Genomic DNA, 20,816 nt, shown 5'->3' with positions numbered 1-20,816 from the left:
CACTTAATAAATTTGTTGGGCAACTTAATAAAGGGTAGGTTGGAGTTGATTTTGGCAACTCAACCTTGTGCATTTAATTGTAGTAATAAAAGAACTATATAAAAATTGACTATTAGGTAGTTATGAGGACAAAATCAGCTTTCCACAAAATAAACCCCCAAGCCTTCCTTTGTTGTACTATGCATATACATGTAGGTCTGTTTTATTATTACTCCTGTGTAACTTGCCAATACATTCAAAGTATTGACCTATATGGCTGCAACGTCTCATGTTGCAGGATATTCTTGTTGCAGGATATTCTAACGAAGAGTAATAGGTTTAGGGTCGCGAGTCTGCACTCAGCATCGCAGTGGGCTATGATGGGACTCATCGTTATTTTCTGCTTACTTTCCGCTGTTTGATTGAATTAAGCTAGCAAGTGCTATGCAGATTGTTTTTTTATATATTCTAGATCATACGATTGTAATAATGATGCACTTTGCTATTCTGGTATTCATCTATACTGTGTGTAGCGAGTTCGATCCAGGGACTAGCGGTTAGCACAGAGACTCAAATCCTTCGAGGTTTTTGGTCGTTACAGATGGTATCAGAGCAGTGTGTTGACTGTAGGACGTGACCCTAGAAAATGGATTAGAAAAACCATAGGAGTGAAAGTTATTTTATAAACTAGCTATCCTTCTTACTGTTTATTAGTTAACCCCCTCAAGTATCTTGAACAGTTAAGTAGGAACTAGTGCTGAAACCACCATTCATGTTTGTTTTATATTGCAACATTATCGTGTTAGCGTATCTGATTATGCCCACTTTCGTGGTATGAAGATACTAGATTGTTTGCTTGATTGGTAGTTGTTTGTTAAATTGCTTAGTGTCAAAATTATTCGACTATATATATATAAAATATTACCATATTGTTTGTTGGTGTTATTCATTGTTGTGTTTTGTTGGCTTGATCATATTATGCATATGGGTAGAATATATTTATATATACATAGCTTTTGGCCCTATTATATCTATAACTCATCTATGCTTGCCCCCAGATGCCGCCGAGGCGTGATACTAGACGCAATACTGCAGGAGGAGACAATAATGGCAATGGAGTACCACCATACATACAGTAGGTTATTGAGGGACAGGCCCAGTTGATCCAGTTGCTTACTCAGAACCAGAACAACAACAATAACAACAACAATCTGCCGCCACCGCCACCTGTGGATATGCTTACCAGGTTCTTGAGGTTGAATCCTCAGAGGTTCTCCAGTTCCCCTGAACCTATTGTGGCTGATGACTGGCTCCGTGCAGTCAATAGGAACCTGGAGACGGTTGGATGCACTGATGCAGAGAGGGTGAGGTCTGCCTCACATTTGTTGGAGGGTCCTGCTGCAGCTTGGTGGGACAATTACTTGGTCACTTATCCCATTGCTACTATCACATGGCCTCAGTTTCAGGATGCTTTCCGTGCTGCACATGTGTCTGCTGGTGCTATGAGTCTAAAAAAGAAGGAGTTTCGCAGTTTGTGCCAGGGAGGTCTGTGCCAGGGAGGTCCTTCGAGGTTTGGTCGTTACATACGCCAACCCAACATTTACCTTTGGAGACACCTGTAGAGCTCCTTTATAATCACCCACTTACATTGTGACGTTTGGTAGCACACAAAGTGTTCCTCCGGCAAACGGGAGTTGCATAATCTCATAGTCACAGGAACATGTATAAGTAATGAAGAAAGCAATAGCAACATACTAAACGATCGGGTGCTAAGCTAATGGAATGGGTCTTGTCAATCACATCATTCTCCTAATAATGTGATCCCGTTAATCAAATGACAACACATGTCTATGGTTAGGAAATATAACCATCTTTGATTAATGAGCTCGTTAAGTAGAGGCATACTAGTGACGTTTAGTTTGTCTATGTATTCACACAAGTATTATGTTTCCGGATAATACAATTCTAGCATGAATAATAAACATTTATCATGATATAAGGAAATAAAATAATAACATTATTATTGCCTCTAGGGCATATTTCCTTCAATATATCATTCATCACATCCTTTTGGCCATATCACATCACACAGCATATGCTGCAAAAACAAGTTAGACGTCCTCTAATTGTTGTTGCAATTTTTTTACGTGGCTGCTGTAGGTTTCTTAGAAAGAACGTTTATTACCTACGCCAAAACCACAACATGATATGCCAATTTCTATTTACCCTTCATAAGGACCCTTTTCATCGAATCTGATCCGACTAAAGTGGGAGAGACAGACACCCGCTAGCCACCTTATGCAACTAGTGCATGTCAGTCGGTGGAACCTGTCTCACGTAAGAGTACGTGTAAGGTCGGTCCGGGCCGCTTCATCCCACGATGCTGCCGAATCAAGATAAGACTAGTAACGACAAGTAAATTGACAAAATCGACGCCCACAACAACTTGTGTTCTACTCGTGCATAGAAACTACGCATAGACCTAGCTCATGATGCCACTGTTAGGGATCGTAGAAGAAATTTAAAATTTTCTACGCATCACCAAGATCAATCTATGGAGTAATCTAGCAACGAGGGGAAGGGGAGTGCATCTACACACCCTTGTAGATCGCTAAGCGGAAGCGTTGCAAGAACGCGGATGAAGGAGTTGTACTCGCAGCGATTCAGATCGCGATTGATTCTGATCTAAGCGCCGAACAACGGCGCCTCCGCGTTCAACACACGTGCAGCCCGGTGATGTCTCCCACGCCTTGATCCAGCAAGGGGAGAAGGAGAGGTTGGGGAAGACTCCATCTAGCAGCAGCACGACGGCGTGGTGGTGAAGGAGGAGCGTGGCAATCCTGCAGGGCTTCACCAAGCACCGCGGGAGAGGAGGACATGGGAGAGGGGGAGGGCTGTGCCAGAACTTGGGTGCAGCTGCCCTCCCACCCCCAGATATATATAGGGGCAAGGGAGAGGGGGGCCGGCCCCCTCAGATCCAATCTGAGGAGGGAGCAGCGGCCAGGGGGGTTGCCTTGCACCCCAAGGCAAGGGGGCGCCCCCCTTTAGGGTTCCCCCTAAACCCTAGGCGCATGGGCCCTAGGGGGAGGCGTCCAGCCCACTAAGGGGCTGGTCCCTCTCCACACACAGCCCATAGGTCCCTCCGGGGTAGGTGGACCCTCCCGGTGGACCCCCGGAACCCCTTCGGTGGTCTCGGTACAATACCGGTTGAAGGAAATATGCCCTAGAGGCAATAATAAAGTTATTATTTATTTCCTTATTTCATGATAAATGTTTATTATTCATGCTAGAATTGTATTAACCGGAAACATAATACATGTGTGAATACATAGACAAACAGAGTGTCACTAGTATGCCTCTACTTGACTAGCTCGTTAATCAAAGATGGTTATGTTTCCAAACCATAGACAAAGAGTTGTTATTTGATTAATGGGATCACATCATTAGGAGAATGATGTGATTGACTTGACCCATTCCGTTAGCTTAGCACTCGATCGTCTAGTATGTTGCTATTGCTTTCTTCATGACTTATACATGTTCCTATGACTATGAGATTATGCAACTCCTGTTTATCGGAGGAACACTTTGTGTGCTACCAAATGTCACAACGTAACTGGGTGATTATAAAGGAGCTCTACAGGTGTCTCCAAAGGTACATGTTGGGTTGGCGTATTTCGAGATTAGGATTTGTCACTCCGATTGTCGGAGAGGTATCTCTGGGCCCTCTCGGTAATGCACATCACCTAAGCCTTGCAAGCATTGCAACTAATGAGTTAGTTGCGAGATGATGTATTACGGAATGAGTAAAGAGACTTGCCGGTAACGAGATTGAACTAGGTATTGAGATACCGACGATCGAATCTCGGGCAAGTAACATACCGATGACAAAGGGAACAGCGTATGTTGTTATGCGGTCTGACCGATAAAGATCTTCGTAGAATGTGTAGGAGCCAATATGAGCATCCAGGTTCCGCTTTTGGTTATTGACCGGAGACGTGTCTCGGTCATGTCTACATTGTTCTCGAACCCGTAGGGTCCACACGCTTAAGGTTTCGATGACAGTTATATTATGAGTTTATGAGTTTTGATGTACCGAAGGAGTTCGGAGTCCAGGATGAGATCGGGGACATGACGAGGAGTCTCGAAATGGTCGAGACGTAAAGATCGATATATTGGACGACTATATTCGGACATCGGAAAGGTTCCGAGTGATTCAGGTATTTTCGGAGGTACCGGGGAGTTACGGGAATACGAGGAAGAAGCAATGGGCCTTAATGGGCCTTAGTGGGAAGGACCAGGAGGTGGCGCGCGCCCCTCCCAAGCCCAGTCCGAATTGGACAAGGGATTTGGGGCGTGGCCCCTCTCTCCCTTCCTTCCCCTCTTCCCCCCTTTCCCCCCTTCTCCTAGTTGGACTAGGAAAGGTGGAAACCTACTCCAACTAGGAGTAGGAATCCTACTCCTCCTTGGCGCGCCCACAAGGGCCGGCGTCCTCCCCCTTGCTCCTTTATATACGGGGGCAGGGGGCACCCCATAGACACAAGTTGATCCACGTGATCATATTCTTAGCCGGTGCGGTGCCCCTTCCACCATAATCCTCGATAATATTGTAGCGGTGCTTAGGCGAAGCCCTGCGACGGTAGAACATCAAGTTCGTCACCACGCCGTCGTGCTGACGGAACTCTTCCCTGACACTTTGCTGGATCGGAGTCCGGGGATCGTCATCGAGCTGAACGTGTGCTAAAACTCGGAGGTGCCGTAGTTTCGGTGCTTGATCGGTCGGGCCGTGAAGACGTACGACTACATCAACCGCGTTGTGCTAACGCTTCCGCTGTCGGTCTACAAGGATACGTAGATCACACTCTCCCCTCTCGTTGCTATGCATCACCATGATCTTGTGTGTGCGTAGGAATTTTTTTGAAATTACTACGTTCCCCAACACCGGTAACCCCCCGAATTATTCCGATGACCGTATGATGACTTCCCATATATAAATATTTACCTCAGGACCATTCCGGAACTCCTCGTGACGTCCGGGATCTCATCCGGGACTCCGAATAACATTCGGTAACCACGTACATCTATTCCCTATAACCCTAGCGTCATCGAACCTTAAGTGTGTAGACCCTACGGGCTCGGGAGTCATGCAGACATGGCCGAGACAACTCTCCGGTCAATAACCAACAGCGGGATCTGGATACCCATGTTGGTTCCCACATGCTCCACGATGATCTCATCGGATGAACCACGATGTCAAGGATTCAATCAATCCCGTATACAATTCCCTTTGTCTATCGGTATGATACTTGCCCGAGATTCGATCGTCGGTATCCCGATACCTTGTTCAATCTCATTACCGGCAAGTCTCTTTACTCGTTCCGTAACACATCATCCCGTGATCAACTCCTTGGTCACATTGTGCACATTATGATGATGTCCTACCGAGTGGGCCCAGAGATACCTCTCCGTTACACGGAGTGACAAATCTCAGTCTCGATTCGTGCCAACCCAACAGACACTTTTGGAGATACCCGTAGTGCACCTTTATAGCCACCCAGTTACGTTGTGACGTTTGGCACACCCAAAGCACTCTTACGGTATCCGGGAGTTGCACAATCTCATGGTATTAGGAAATGATACTTGACATTAGAAAAGCTTTAGCATACGAACTACACGATCTTGTGCTAGGCTTAGGATTGGGTCTTGTCCATCACATCATTCTCCTAATGATGTGATCCCGTTATCAACGACATGCAATGTCCATGGTCAGGAAACCGTAAAATCTATTGATCAACGAGCTAGTCAACTAGAGGCTTACTAGGGACATGGTGTTGTCTATGTATCCACACATGTATCTGAGTTTCCTATCAATACAATTCTAGCATGGATAATAAACGATTATCATGAACAAGGAAATATAATAATAACCAATTTATTATTGCCTCTAGGGCATATTTCCAACATAGCAGACACGTCACAACTTTCCTCCTAGTAAATAATTTATTAACATTTGCAAATTTTCCTAATCAGACACGTCACAAAACGGGCAGGTACTGATATCACATTACCAAACAATAAAACCCCATTTGCATAGAAATCAGTTCAAAAATCCTAACTTTCCTAAATTTTTACCTTTCCTTGATAATAACCAATATTTCCTATGTTTTCCACCTATTGAAGGAAATCACCCCTCCATCGATATTAGCATTTTTTTGAACTGAGATCTCCGGGTTATGATTTTTTTTTTGCGATTCTTTCCAATTGTGACCTCTCCTTCCACTCCGGCTCCTTCTCGCATAAACACCTCCACCACAGCCAGGTGACACCGCCCCAGACCTCCTGCCTCTCCACACCTTCTCCGCCACCTCCTCCTCGTACTCCATTAACAATCCCTCCACCACATTTGTCCACGGCGGTGTCGAGGGCATGGCGCAGCAGCATACCAGCGGTAGAGCAGCGCATAGCAGCAGGAAGCAACACGCAGCAGGCGAGGTGAGCGGCCGACGGTGGAGGGCAGAGATGCGGCCGGTGTGGCTGAGGGGGCGACCGACAGAATATCGCCACGACTGGAGGCAGCGCGAGGCAGGGGCGCGACAACGAGGAGAGCGAAGGGATAGGCGGCAGCAGACGGGGCGAGCGCAGCCAGCGAGAGTGTGGCGCGCGGCCAGGGTGTGTGTCGCGCGGGACACAGTGGTGCGGTGGCTGCGGCAAGCGCGAAGGCAGCGGCAGGCGCGACCGACACGGTGTAGCACGGACGTGGGCATGGAGAGGGAGTGGCCCCGCGGGCGCGGAAGAAGAGCGGCAGGCTCGAGCATGGGTGTGCATAGGAGCGGGCATGTGCCACGGGGTCAATCCGAGAAGCTCGATGGCTACCCCTGCAATGGCCATGGCGGACAGCGGTTCTCGGCCACGGCGAAATATCTAACGAGAGCAAACGAGAGGGGAAACAGGGGAAAGGCAAGAGGAGATCATGGCGGTGTCAATGGCGCCCTAGGGGAAGACATGGGAGCTCGGGGCGGCACGGATCGAACGACAATGTCGCGGTGGCCCAAGGTTGAGGAAGACGGCAGCGACATCGATGCAGGGGTGCTGGACTTGATCTCGTTGGTGCAGACGAAGTAGCGAAGGCGTTCAGAGCTCTCGACAAGCTCCTAGCCCGCAGGGAGGGCAGTGGCCATCTGGACGGGGTCGGTCATGGTGGTCGTGGCATCTGACTTCGTCCAGATCGACGGGATCGAGCGAGCGAGCAAGTGAAGTGGATTTGGGAGGGGGCGTCGAGGAGTGAGGCCACGGGGGAAGGGAAGGAAGGGCGTCACCCTTATCAATTCCCCTTCGATGCCAGCGAGGTGGTCGGGCGGGAGCCCGGCTCTGTAGCGACGCGGCTCGGGGAACAAGAGAAGACGACCGCGCGGGGACTGGACCGCTGAGCCTGTTCGTTGGCAAGGCCCGGGGGCAGGGCGAATCCCCTTTTATATCATCCTTTTGGTTTTTCAATGTATTCTAATTTGTTTCTCCTTTTTAACACTGTTTTCTATTTATTCTTATCAACTAAATGATCTCTACTCCTAATGTCTCAGTTGGTAGTCTCCGTTTCGGGTGTATTTTCGCCCCACCTCCCGAGTGAGGGAGAGGGGGAGAGAGAGTGAGGAAGAGGGAGGGAGAGGGTGTGTGTATGAGAATTTGATTTTTTTAGAACCGGGATTTACCCCTTTCCATTGCAGAGAACGGAAATACAACCAGTTCAAGCGAGAAGGACAGGAGGAGGGAAAGAGGTATAGCGAGTTCTAGCACTACCAGGAAACCCACCATACTCGCTCGCCGTCAAAACGAGTATCATGGGGCGAAAACCTGGATAGCACGACATAACATCTATCCTATTACATCCTCAAAAGATCGGATCAAGTATCAAACATAGTTGTACTCCAAGAAGACAGAAAACAATCTTCTCCGGGGGGAAGCAGTATCGAAATCGCGCGCCTGTCATCTCCTCATCCAGCGCATCTCCAGAGGACATCAGGCACCTTGGATTGGTTGCTTGACAGTACCACACATCTTCATCAGCTGCATTGTGCCAGTCCTGATCATCTCAGCTCCAGCGCGAAGCTCCTTGGCGTCCTCTCCTTGTTGTAGCCCTGTCCAGTAGAGTAGAAAAGAGCAGAGAGAAAACACAATCTCAAAGGGAGTCTTAATTTGTTTCTTTTCAAAAGTAGCTCGATTGCGTGCCAGCCAAATGGCCCAGCATACGGCCGCTAAGCCTACTGTATAAAACTTTTGCTTCCCAGGAAGGAATTTGTGACACCACACAAAGTATTGCCAATAGTTCGACGGACATCTATCAGTGCCAAGAACTACTCCAATAGATCGCCAAACAATTCTGGCCACAGGACAGGTAAAGAACAGATGTTGCACCGTTTCTATCTGTTTGCAGAAAGAGCAACAGGGATTCCCTGTCCATTTCTGTTTGCTCATCACTTGCCTAGTAAGGACTGCGTGTTGCGACATTTGCCACAGAAATTTTTTGATCTTAAGAGGGATCTTGGCTTTCCAAATCCATCTATAATGGCACCCACTTAGAGGTTTCTCCAACATCTTATACACTGACTTAGTGGTGAACTAGCCATTCTGGTTGAGTCCCCAAAAAATACGATCACCCCTCTCATCAAGGGGAATTCTATTAACTACAGCACGCATATCTTCTCACAGTTTGGACAGCTCAGGGGTAAGCCTATGTCTGAACATAGAGGCGTCATCAAGTCTATCTCTATTTGGCCAGGGTACTCGTTGGGTAATTGCAGATCTCAAACAAGCGCGGATATTGATCCTGAAATGGGATCAGCCCATTTATTGGATCTTTCCACAGTCTAATCAAGTTCCCAGCACCAGTTTCAATCTTTCTGCCCATCATATATATGTTTTTAATCTTGAGCAAGGCTTTCCAACAGGGCGAGTCGGAGAATTTGGGAGAAACTTCAACAACAGAGGTGTTGCGAAGATACCTGGCCCGGACTATATCCTGCCATAGCCCGTTTTGTGTCTCTAACTTCCACCACCATTTAACCATGAGGCTAATATTTTGCTTTCTAAGATCTTTTATACCTAACCCCCCTTTGTCTTTGGATCTACATATCTTGCTCCGCTTAACAAGATAGTATCTCCTTTTTTTGTTGCAACCTTGCCAAAAGAACCTGCGTCTGTGTTTATCTAGCCTCACAATGAAGGTTTTGTTCATGAGCCACATAGACATGTGGTAGAGAGAGATCTGTGTGACGACATAATCAAGCAGAGTATGTCTCCCCCCCATTGAGGCAGCGTTGCCGATCCAGGCCTCGAACCTCTTTAGGTATTTACCAACAATAAACTCCCAATCATAAGTTTTTAGATTAGCATAACTCACAGGCATCCCAGGTATTTGAGTGGGAAGCTGCCAACCTCACAATTAAAGATTTTTGCGTATTTATTCACCACACTTTCATCTCCACCCACAGTGAGAATCTCACTTTTCTGAAAGTTAACTTTCAGGCCAGACATCATTTCAAACATATATAGCAGCAACTTCAGGCTGACAGCCTTATCAACATCATCTTCAATACAAATGATTGTATCATCCGCATATTGTAGGAACGCCACCCCATCAGGAATAAGGTCGGCAGCCAAACCCCTAATAAGTTTGTTTTTGGGCATTTTTGATCATTTTAGTGAGGCATTCAACTGCTAGATTGAACAAGAAAGGAGAGTGTGGGTCCCCCTGCCTCACCCCTTTTTTGCTTTGAAAATACGGCCCAACACTACCGTTAAGCTTGATGCTAACTGTCCCATTATGCAGTATCTGTTCAATCCATCCACATCAAGTTTTATCAAAGCCCCGCATCTTGTGGCATTCTAGGAGAAAGTCCCAATTCACCTTATCATAGGCTTTTTCAAAGTCCAACTTAAGGACAATTCCCACTTTCTTCTTAACATAAGTGTAGTTAAGGATTTCATGGAGGGACAGGACACCGTCCATGATATTTCTCCCTTTTACAAAGGCGTTCTGAGTAGGGCTAATGAGTTTGTTTGCATATATGGCAACTCTTTGGTCAAGGACTTTGGTGATCAACTTATATGGGCATCTCAACAAGCAAATAGGCCTGAATTGTTGGATTTTTTCGGCTCCAGAAACTTTAGGGAGCAGAGTAATAATTCCATAATTAAGTCGCTGAACATCCAGAGTCCCTTGGTGGAAAGCTTTAAAAAGGGCCATAATGTCATCTTTAACTATATCCCATCACACCTGATAGAACTCAGTAGGGATATTATCGGGTCCAGGGGCTCTATTAGGGGCCATGTCAAATAGAGCCTCCTTGACCTCCTGTTCTGTAAATTCTCGGCAAAGATCTTTATTATCTTTTTCGTCTAATTTCTCTTCAAGCGACCAAGTCCCCGGATCAAGATGGATCTGGTTACCAGGTGCTGGTCCAAACAGTTCTTTGTAGAACTCAGTGGCATGTGCAATCAAATTGTCCGTGCCTTCAATCAATGTCTCTCCCATTTTAAGTGATTGGATTGTATTTTTACGTTTCCGCCCATTAGCAATTTTGTGATAATAGTCAGTATTTAGGTCTCCTTTGAGCAACCAGCGCTCATGAGACTGTTGAAGCCAAAATATTTCCTTATTTACCAGGATCTCATAGAGCTCAGTGTTGATATCCATTTTCCTACTATATAAGTCAGGAGGCAACATATCTTCTTCTTCCAGTCCCTCAAGCATAGCTAGTTCCATACGTAAGTCCTCTTTCCTCCTCTTATCGTGACCATACTTATCCGAACCCCAACCTTTGAAATAAGTTTTGAATCTTTTTAGGTTGATATCCAGGACATCGATTGGATCTGACGAAGCAACCTTCCTAGCCCAAATCCTCCACACAGTGGGCAGGAACTTGTCATCATTGATCCAGGACAGATTAAAGTGAAATTCACGGGGTTTTGGGGCTTCGCGCCCCTCTTCCCCGGAGGACAACAGAAGTGGATTATGATCAGAGATCCCCCGAACTAATTTCCTCACAGAGACCAGTGGGAAGATATCTTCCCAGCACTCAGACATAAGGATTCGGTCTAGTTTTTCTAGCGTGGGATGAGTCTGGTTGTTGGTCCAGGTATATTTCCCCCCACTGATATGAATTTCCCTAAGAGCTAGTGTATTGATAATGGAGTTAAACAGGTCAGTGGCTTTGCTGTTCACCATCTTCTTATTCTTCTCTCCCGAATGTCTCAGGATATTAAAGTCTCCCCCCACTATGTAGGGCACGGTCATGCCACTACAAAAGGATGCTAGCTCAACCAGGAATTCATTTTTGAACTCATCATGTGCCGATCCATAAACTACCAGTAAACCCCACTGTATTTTCTTCTTTTTGTCATACAGCACTAGTTGTAACACATATCTGCCCTTAGCACAGGATACTATATCAAAAGTATCTCTCCTCGCACCGCATAAAATGCCCCCAGATTTGCCCACAGAGGGCACCCAATTCCATTGGAATATGTCAAAGGGGTCAATTCTTCTCAAACACTTAGGTGTGAACTCTTTCTTTATAGTTTCTTGTAGACCCAGGAAGTCAAGGGTATGGTCACTAATCATGTCTGAGAGGCAGGTGGGCATCCCTTTCTTGCCCACCCCTCGACAGTTCCAAATGAGGCCTCTCATTTGTAACGTTTTTTGTGGAATTTGGCCCAAGTAACCCTACCAGGAGACGGGGCAGGGTTACATAACAAATCTCCCTCAGAATTTTTCCTTTTCTGACTCCTAGTCACAGGCCTAGGAATTTTGACATTAGATTTATTATGCTTTTTCTTTTTAGGCTCAACAGAAGAAACACACTCATAAATATGTTCTTCCTGGTCTAACCATTCTAAATTCACAGGGGTATCCCTGCCCAAGCCATCTGTCACAATTAGGTTATCCTGCTCTTTTTCAGTGTTATTATCCTCTTTTTTATCTTCTAATTCTTTTCGGGCGCATTCAAGCTCTCTAATAATGTCAACAACAACGAAATCATCATTGGGTATATCTATCCCTATCTTATTAGCTCTGCTAATCAGCTCATTATCAGAAAGCACATCAAATGAAATTTTGAAGGCAGGAGTATTATTACCTTCCAGATTTTTCTTACTAGCCATTTTCTTGGCCTTGTCCACCACCTTGTCCTGCATTCCAGAGATGTTACGCTTGCTGAATCTCAGCGGGGCTTTAGGTGCTAGCGAAGGAGTGAGAATGATCTCTTCAATGCTTCCAGAGGATGGAAGTTGTACCACATAGCTGCATGAAGTCTTTAGCCCAGGGTCCACCTCAGCAGTTACCTCCACAATCTGAGAAGGGTTAGAAGCAGTCTGACAGGGTGAAGCAAATTTATTATGTATGACTTTCTTCACCTGAATATCTTGAGTAGTATTCTCCATGACAACAGGATTCCTGGGAACAATCCAGTTAGAAGACTCTACGTCACCTTCCTTCATATTCTCCTCAATTTCTCTCTGTAATGTTTCGATAAGCAGAGAATTATCCCCATCACTTTCAGTAGAAGGAGATCCCTCTTTATCATCGTATAGCAGGCGATAGGCCTTGCCACCACGGTAGGAACCCCCAATATTGCCATGCCCAGCAGACTCAGGCTGCGGCATCCCCTTCTCTTGCTCAGTACGTTTCCTCTTAGGAGTTTGATCTGGCTTGGTCCTTTCATCAGGAATAGGATCAACAGTTTCTGCATCCACATAATTTTTAACCAAAACTTCCTCAACCTCATAAGTAAATCTGTAGAAGCGTCCTGCAAGCACCCCTTCAGCGGTGGCAGGAAGTTGAGCTATCGGTCTACAGCCGATTTTAGCTCTGACAGAAGATGGCCGATTTATAGTTGACATATCAACTTCCAGGGTAATCCCAACTAGCCCTCCCACATAAGCTACAGTTTTATCGCATCTTTTATTGGGTGGAATTTTTCCAATCTTAACCCAGGCAATCTCTAACAGTCCCTCAGAATCAATATCTTCAGACCAAGGAGAAAATTTGACACTAACCCCACACTTTCTCAATTTAATATTTTCAACAAAAAGAGCTCTGTCAACCTTTCTAGGGTTCGGCATCCCCATGACAAACTTTTGTGGAGCAAAGAATCTAGCAGAGCAACGCCATCCCTGGCTAACGTACACACTCAACTCATGCTCAATGTCTTTTGTTTGAGCAGAGCCATGAGTAATGGTGACCACAATGTTGAAAATATTATCCCTATTCTGCTTATCCACGCTGTAATCAGGAATGTAAAAGAAACCCTGACCCTTAGTTTGAAAGGCACACATCACAGGAGTGTAATCCCAAGGGAAGAACTCATTGCAGACAAAATACAGGTGACCTCTCTTCTTACATCTCTCGCAGAAAGCCTGAGGACATCTAACAGTGAAATGCCCAGGCAGATGGCATATCTGACAAGTATCACAAGGGGGAACGACAGTACCAGAAGAGGAGTACTCGCGGTTAGCAGCAGCGGTGTTGTTCTTGTCGAAGGCGTGGTGAGCCTTGTCTCCGGCGTCACCGCCACGCATCTCTTGACGGTGGAGATGAGGCGCCAGCTGCCCCTCGGTCGCCGCCGGCTCCTGAGAGTCCTGCAGGTCACCGCCATCCCCATCCCATCGGGACTGCCGGGTTCGGTTCGCCTGCAGGCCGCCGGCCGCCTCTTCCCACTTGTCGTTGGTGGTGGAGGAGCTCCCCATCTCCGTCTTGCGGTTCCAGACGTGGGAATCGAAGCCACGGCCGCGGCCACGATCGAAACGCCCAGCGCCGCGCCCCTGGCGGCCCGCACCAAATCCATCCCCTCTCATCTCAACAGGCGGCTTCTCTTTGGATCTAGCAGCAGGATTCGTGAGAGATCTAACAGGTGGCTTCTCTTTGGATCTAGCACGGTGATTTGTGGGGGATTGAGAGGCAACTACTTGAGCAAAAGAACGCAGGTCGCCATGGATTTTGCCCTCCCACCAAGCAAAGCTAGGATGAACCCTAGATCTAGCGAGAGGTGAAGCGCTCCAGAAGTGGGCGAGCCCCTCGTCGAGATCCAAAATGGGGGAAGGGGTGGCTGCCGTACGCTTTATACCCGCGGCGCCCCCAGAAACCCTAGCTCCATCGCTCTCATGGCGGTTGGATCTCCCCTCGCCTACGTGTCGCGCATCCGCCCCATGGCAGACCGGTCCACGCCCCAGGACCCCGGGTCCGTCTGTCATGCGTGGCGCTCGGCGGTGCACGTCCCGATCCGCACGAACGCTCCCGTGTACCGTGTGCCCGCACGGTGGGCCACGCGGCGACGCATTCTCGCCAGAAAATCTTCCGTTCGCCGGAGATCTGTCGCAAACTCTGGCAAAATGACAAGGGAACGCGACGATATCCCCAATATCGATCCACTCACTAGGCCGAAGGTAGCGTGCATCTACCATGTGCCCCCTGGTGTCGAGCAGCACGATCAGGAGAGCCTCCCCGCGCAGCCAGAGCTCGCCGTCGTCGAACGTGACGTGACGTGCGGTCGCTAGGTCCGCCGCGTAGCGAACCCTCCAACGTACGTCGCCCGCCATCTCCTCCCTCGGCGTACAGCTAATCTAGTTGCTCATGTTTTAGCTAAAGTGGGGGTTAGCAATGATTTAGAGATCGTGTGTGAGAATTTGATGATAAAAAAGATCGTCAATGTCACTTAATATGTATGGAAATATTAAATGTAATATTAACATAATTGATATTGAACTTTTAAAGTTAATGTGGCTCCGTTACAACGCACGGACGTTCTTCTAGTACATTTGTATAAAAAGTATTCTTATATTACGGGACGAATGGAGTACTAAATTTTGGGACGGTGGGAGTATAAATGAACCGAATAGACACCGCTCCATCTGTGCCCTTCGCCCCAGGAGTCGGTCAGTCTCTGAACGCCGCCGCGCGCGCGAGAGAGAGAGGCATGGCGGCCGCACTGCTGCCGGAGATGGCGTCGCGGCTGCTGACTCCGGAGACCCTCCGAACGGCGGCCAAGCAATCTCAGGGCATCCACCGTGTCCCCATCTCCCTCCGCCGCGCCATCAAGCGCTACCTCCGCGGTAACTCCCCTACCCACCCCTCCCTCCCGCCCACCACCTGCTCGACAAATTGCTCAGCGCTAACACTTCACGGCTGCCGCCGTGCTCGCGCAGACCAGGACAAGACGCACATGCACCGAAAGGTGCTGCTGCTTTCGTCCTCCTTCGAGCGCGCAAAGGGCACCGGTGCGGAGCTGGCTGCGGCGTCAACCCGTAGCGCACTCCTCGACGACCCCCACGCGCCTGCGAGCGCCGAGCAGCGGACTGCACGGTGGAAGGTTCAGTCCTCCTACGGAGATACCGGCCTTCTGTACCGTGAGGATGAGACGGTCGCGTATGTCGCCTCCCGCATGCCTGCAATCTACGCCGCATGCCACCGCGTGCTCCGTGAGGTCCGAGAACCACCAGGCCCCCTTTTTGTTGTTTCCGTCCTCAGTGAGTTAAATCTGCCCACTGGGATGTTTTCATGGACTGAAGCGTGGCTTCGCTGCAGGTTCGTCGTCGGTCTCCAGGTTTTGCACCTAAGAACGTGTTGGACTTTGGAGCGGGGCCAAGCTCAGCACTTTGGTGCGTATGACCTATTTGACAATTTTTTTATTAAGTTTTCTCTTCGCACAACCTAATGTCGCTACAAGAATGCAGGGCAATGAGGGCAGTGTGGCCAAAGTCCATAGAGAGGGTTAATTTGATCGAGCCCTCCAAAGAAATGCAGAGAGCGGGACAGACCCTTCTTGATAGTAAGCTAGGCTCTTTCTTGCTTAAATGATACTCCTCTGTACCAAAATATAAGACGTTTTTGCAGTTCAATTCAATGAACTGCAAAAACATCTTATATTTTGATACGGAGGTAGTACAATTCATATCTCAGTAATGTGATTGATTACTAGTATGTCGGAATTTGGTTCAGTATAACGATTTTTATCATGGAAAACAATACCATAGCCACATTGCAGCAAAGTTATTTTGAACTTTGAAACGTAAATCGCATTGTTTGTCTTTTGTCTGCGTAACTTGGATTACTATTTAGTGGTCTTCACTTACCAATTCCATGGTGGTGCTTTTAATGGCAAGCACTGAAAGTATCTGATTGCTTTGTTAGTGCCTTGCTAATTTACATCTGTGAATTTGCTGATAGATTTTGGGTTATACTGTTTGCTGTGCAAATGTTTATATATTTGAGGGGCTTGCCACTGTCTACAAATGTTGCTGATAAATTTATCGGCACTGTCTAATCTGCAAATATTTTCAGATTTGAAGGGATTGCCACTTATCCACAGCTATGATAGCATCCAAGAGTTGAACCGCAGCATCGAGAAACATGAGCGACGTCACGACCTTGTAATATCAGTAAGTTTTTACCTCTTTCCTCTGTAATGTTTCATGTGATGGTGGTTCAACAGGCAGCGCAATTGAGGAATTACTACACATCATGCTGTATTGAATTGTTTCTATTATAGTTGCTTATGTTTCAACCTGAACTGAATATTTTTCCTCAATCTGTAGTCCTACGCACTTGGGGAGATTCCTTCATTGAATGACCGTATAACAATTGTGAGGCAACTTTGGGACCTAACAAGAGATGTTTTGGTATAATTACCCCTTCTCTCTCATGTTTGTGCGTGCTTATGGGGGATATCTTTTTACTTTTGTATCTGATAAACATGATTCATTTTAAGGTTTTGTTAGAGCCTGGAACTCCTCAAGGGTCAAAGATTATAAGCCAAATGCGCTCATATATCCTTTGGATGGAAAAGAGAGTATGTACTCAGTTCATGATTAAGTATTCAGATATTTGACATATTCCCTGACAGTGTAGCATTTAATTGCATAATATTTGTTCTCCCAGAAGTGCCGCAAGAGCGAAAAATCTACAGCTGCTGCTCCAAGTAAAATGAAGAGTATGGTTCTTCAAGAAGATTTGCTGAAAGATGGTGCCTTTGTGGTTGCCCCCGTGAGTTGAAACTGCAAATGCTCCAGTCTTAGTGTGTGTTTCCAAGTAAAGCTAATTTCGTTCTATCATATCAGTGTCCTCATGATGGTCGGTGTCCATTGGAGAATTCAGACAAATACTGCCACTTTGTTCAGAGATTGGAGAGGACGTCATCACAGCGTATCTACAAGGTTCGTTTTCCTTTTCACCTGCTCTATTACTTTCCTTTCATGTTGTATGCTACTATGTCTTTCTTAGGATGCATTCTTGTCAGTTAGTAGCGAAAATTTACATACCATGCATCTGAATCACTAAGAGATATTGATATCACAATCATCTATTAATCTCGGATTGAAAAATGCTATCCGGAATATGAGTTGCATGATTGATTAGCAGTTTATGCATCTAGGATAGGCATCAAGCTCTCCAAAATCGTGCTGATCTCAAACCAGTACTTTTAGCAGTAGAGGATTACAACAAATCTTAATATGCTTTTGAACACTATGCTTTTCACTTTTGAGGAGCACACTGAAATAATTCCTTTTTCAATTTCTGTGTAAGATCTGCAAAATTGTATACACATTTTTAACAAATAAACAAACTTCGTAATTATTAGGCTTTTAAACCCTGTTTTAAATGTTTAATGCAGAGGTCAAAAGGTGTGCCTTTGCGTGGTTTTGAGGATGAGAAATTCTGTTATGTTGCTTTAAGAAGGGGCAAGCGACCAGAGTAAGTGCTTGTGATTCTGAAGCCAGCTTTATGCAATCACTAGTTCACTACTAATATGTGCACCTTGTTTAGATCATCATATGCTCCTGCAAGTACATGCTGGACTTAATAACAATTCCTCCTTATCTCTGAACTAGGGAAGCTTGGCCACTTGATGGAATGAAATTTGATACTCTTAAAGAACGTCATGCCAAGAGAAACCCAGAAGATCTTATCATTGACTATGGTGATCATCGATCATTAATCACTTGTCTAATCCTTCCTTATATGAATATTTTGAAAATTATGTTTACTATTGTTCTTCCTTTTTGCTTAGACGATCAATTTCCAAGTGAGGAAGATGAAGAAGCTCCTGGCAGCGACGAGGACAGTTTGGTCCCATATGCTTCTGATACACAAGAACTAAGTCTATTCCATGAGAGTGGAGAGGAGGAAGAGGAACCCATCCGTGCTGATCTTGGAGGAGGCTGGGGCCGGATTATATACAGCCCCATTCGAAGAGGAAGACAAGTACAGATGGATGTTTGCCGTGCCACCAAACGGGATGCGTCTGAAGGCGCGTTCGAGCGTGTGGTGGTCACACAAAGCAAGAACCCTGCTTTGCATCTTCAGGCCCGGAAGTCGCTTTGGGGTGACCTTTGGCCATTTTAGGCTACAGATTCTCCAAGCTTGGTTGTAGCCACATTTTAGGGGGCTCCCGGTCTGTTCAGCAGTGGACTCGCTCGGCGAAAGTAGAATGTGGTGTTGCTGGTGCTTCTGTCAGTGCTAAATTTTGTTTCATCAGTATTTGTTTTTGAAAGGTTTTGCTTCTTCCACTGTAACAGAGCTAGTCAGCAAAGCTCGTCTCAAATTCTCAATACCAGAAAGACAAACATTCATAACATCCTATTTTTATGATTGAACTTGCGTGAATATCTTATACATGATCAGATGAAATTGATGCGATTGCTTTTTCTTCTCCTACACATCAAGCAACTTATTATCTGATTGTGGTTAGAAACTCTGGAGGTTTAGGGTTGATAGCCTTCCCCGCCTCCAAGCAATCTGGCTTGATATAAGAGCATCTCTAGCCGTTGGCCCCCCAAGGGGCGCGTAAAATCGCCGCCTGGGGGCGTGCCGGCGCTAAAATCGGCGTGGGGACGAGCCGGTTCCCAACCGTTGGCCCCAGGGACGCCCCCAGACACGGGCTTATTTAAAAAGAAATGGAATTCAGCAAAATTCAGCAAAAACATTCAGCTAAAGTTCGGTAAACTTGACATATATTCGACATGTTTGAAGTTTTACATAAGTTATTAAAAAAAACCTAACTAAGGGGCGAAGAAGTCGCTGAGCACGGCGAAGTTGCCGACGTCGCCGCCATCCTCGTCGTCGTCGGCGGCCTTCTCCTTGACGTGGCCGCCCTTGTTGGACCCCTGCCCGGCGTCGCCCTGGCGGACCGGTGACGGCGGCGCGTCGTCGTTGCTGTCGTCGAGGACGACGACGCCTCCCTCGTCCCGGCCACGGTGCCGTTTCGAAGCGCTCGTAGGCGAGGCGCTGGCGCTCCAGCTCCGTGTGTGCCCGGTCTTCACGCGCCCATTTGAGGGCCGCCGCGTCGTCGACCTCCTCGCCGCCGGCGAGCCCCGGCTCCGTCTTGACGACGGCGAGGCCCGACTTCGTCTTTGGCTTGACGGAGCGCGGGGGAGCCGAGGAGGAGGCGCGCCGGCCGCCCTCGTTGATGACGATGCCGGCACTGCGCGTGTGTCGGCCGAGCGGCGTCTCTGCGGCGGGCTCGGCCTTGACGTCGAGCAGCGCCGACGAGCTGGAGGAATGGGAGGAGGAGCGGGAGGAGGACTGAGAGGAGGACGAGGAGGAGGCCGAACCTCCTCGGCGCCCATTGCCCGGCGCTTCCGGGGGGGGGGGGAGGGTGCGGCCGCCGCAGCAGGGTATGCCAGCGGTGGGTTGTTGCCGACCTTAAGGTACGCCAGCACCTCGTGGAGCGTGCGGCCGGGGGCGCCCCACCATACGCGGCGCCCGTCGCTGTTCTTCACGCCGCCTATAGGATCGAAAGTATGTCTAGAGGGGGGGTGATTAGACTACTTGACCAAATAAAAATCTAGCCTTTTCCCAATTTTAGTTCTTGGCAGATTTTTAGCAACTTTGCACAAAGTCAAGCAATCAACCTACACATGCAATTCTAAGAGTATAGCAGCGGAAAGTAAAACAATTGCATATGAAGGTAAAGGGAGGAGTTTGGAGGGAGCAAACGCAATGTAGGCACGGAGATTTTTGGCGTGGTTCCGATAGGTGGTGCTATCGTACATCCACGTTGATGGAGACTTCAACCCACGAAGGGTAACGGTTGCGCGAGTCCACGGAGGGCTCCACCCAGGAAGGGTCCACGAAGAAGCAACCTTGTCTATCCCACCATGGCCATCGCCCACGAAGGACTTGTCTCACTCGGGTAGATCTTCACGAAGTAGGCGATCTCCTTTCCCTTACAAACTCCTTGGTTCAACTCCACAATCTTGACGGAGGCTCCCAAGTGACACCTAGCCAATCTAAGAGACACCACTCTCCAAGAGGTAACAAATGGTGTGTTGATGATGAACTCCTTGCTCTTGTGCTTCAAATGATAGTCTCCCCAACACTCAACTCTCTCTCATAGGATTGAATTTGGTGGAAAGAACATTTGAGTGGAAAGGAACTTGGGGAAGGCTAGAGATCAAGATTTATGTAGTAGGAATGGAATATTTTGACCTCAACACAAGTGTAGGTGGTTCTCTCTCAGAAAATGTATGTTGGAAGTGGAGGCATGTTCTGATGGCTCTCTCCATGAATGAAGAGTGGGTGGAGGGGTATATATAGCCTCCACACAAAATCTAACCATTACACACAATTTACCAAACTCGGTGGGACCGAATCATGAAACTCGGTCGGACCGATTTAGTTCAAAATATGAACGTTAGGATTTTCGGTGGGACCGACACGTCAACTCGGTGGGACCGATGTCATTAGGGTTAGGGCATAACGTAATCTCGATGAGACCGATTACACAAACTCGGTGGGACCAATTTTGGTAATAGACAAACGGAGAGTTGGTCAGGCAATCTCGGTGGGACCG

The 20,816-nt window shown here is 47.3% G+C and overlaps 1 protein-coding gene across 1 annotated transcript; it reads left to right on the top strand.

Moving 5' to 3' along the window:
* The first annotated feature begins 14,865 nt into the window (after positions 1-14,865).
* Positions 14,866-18,618, top strand: LOC125544328 (probable S-adenosyl-L-methionine-dependent RNA methyltransferase RSM22, mitochondrial). Its single transcript, XM_048707971.1, has 12 exons — positions 14,866-15,078; positions 15,172-15,449; positions 15,551-15,624; positions 15,700-15,794; positions 16,307-16,404; positions 16,561-16,644; positions 16,734-16,814; positions 16,904-17,008; positions 17,083-17,178; positions 17,637-17,716; positions 17,854-17,942; positions 18,033-18,618. Exons 1-12 carry the CDS (start codon positions 14,943-14,945, stop codon positions 18,365-18,367), a joined length of 1,551 nt encoding a protein of 516 aa, XP_048563928.1. The 5' UTR covers positions 14,866-14,942; the 3' UTR covers positions 18,368-18,618.
* The last annotated feature ends 2,198 nt before the right edge of the window (positions 18,619-20,816 follow it).

Source organism: Triticum urartu, chromosome 3 (genome assembly GCF_003073215.2).
Source record: "Triticum urartu cultivar G1812 chromosome 3, Tu2.1, whole genome shotgun sequence".
Lineage (NCBI taxonomy): Eukaryota > Viridiplantae > Streptophyta > Magnoliopsida > Poales > Poaceae > Triticum > Triticum urartu.
Note: the sequence above shows the minus strand (reverse complement) of the source record. Positions and strands in the feature narration are given on the sequence as shown.

Bases quoted from the DNA above. Each gene is read 5' to 3' on its own strand.
- LOC125544328 (XM_048707971.1), top strand. From the start codon at position 14,943: ATGGCGGCCGCACTGCTGCCGGAGATGGCGTCGCGGCTGCTGACTCCG. The intron at 15,625-15,699 runs GTGCGTATGACC...ACAAGAATGCAG, and splicing joins GGGCCAAGCTCAGCACTTTG to GGCAATGAGGGCAGTGTGGC. The intron at 17,179-17,636 runs GTTCGTTTTCCT...TGTTTAATGCAG, and splicing joins CATCACAGCGTATCTACAAG to AGGTCAAAAGGTGTGCCTTT.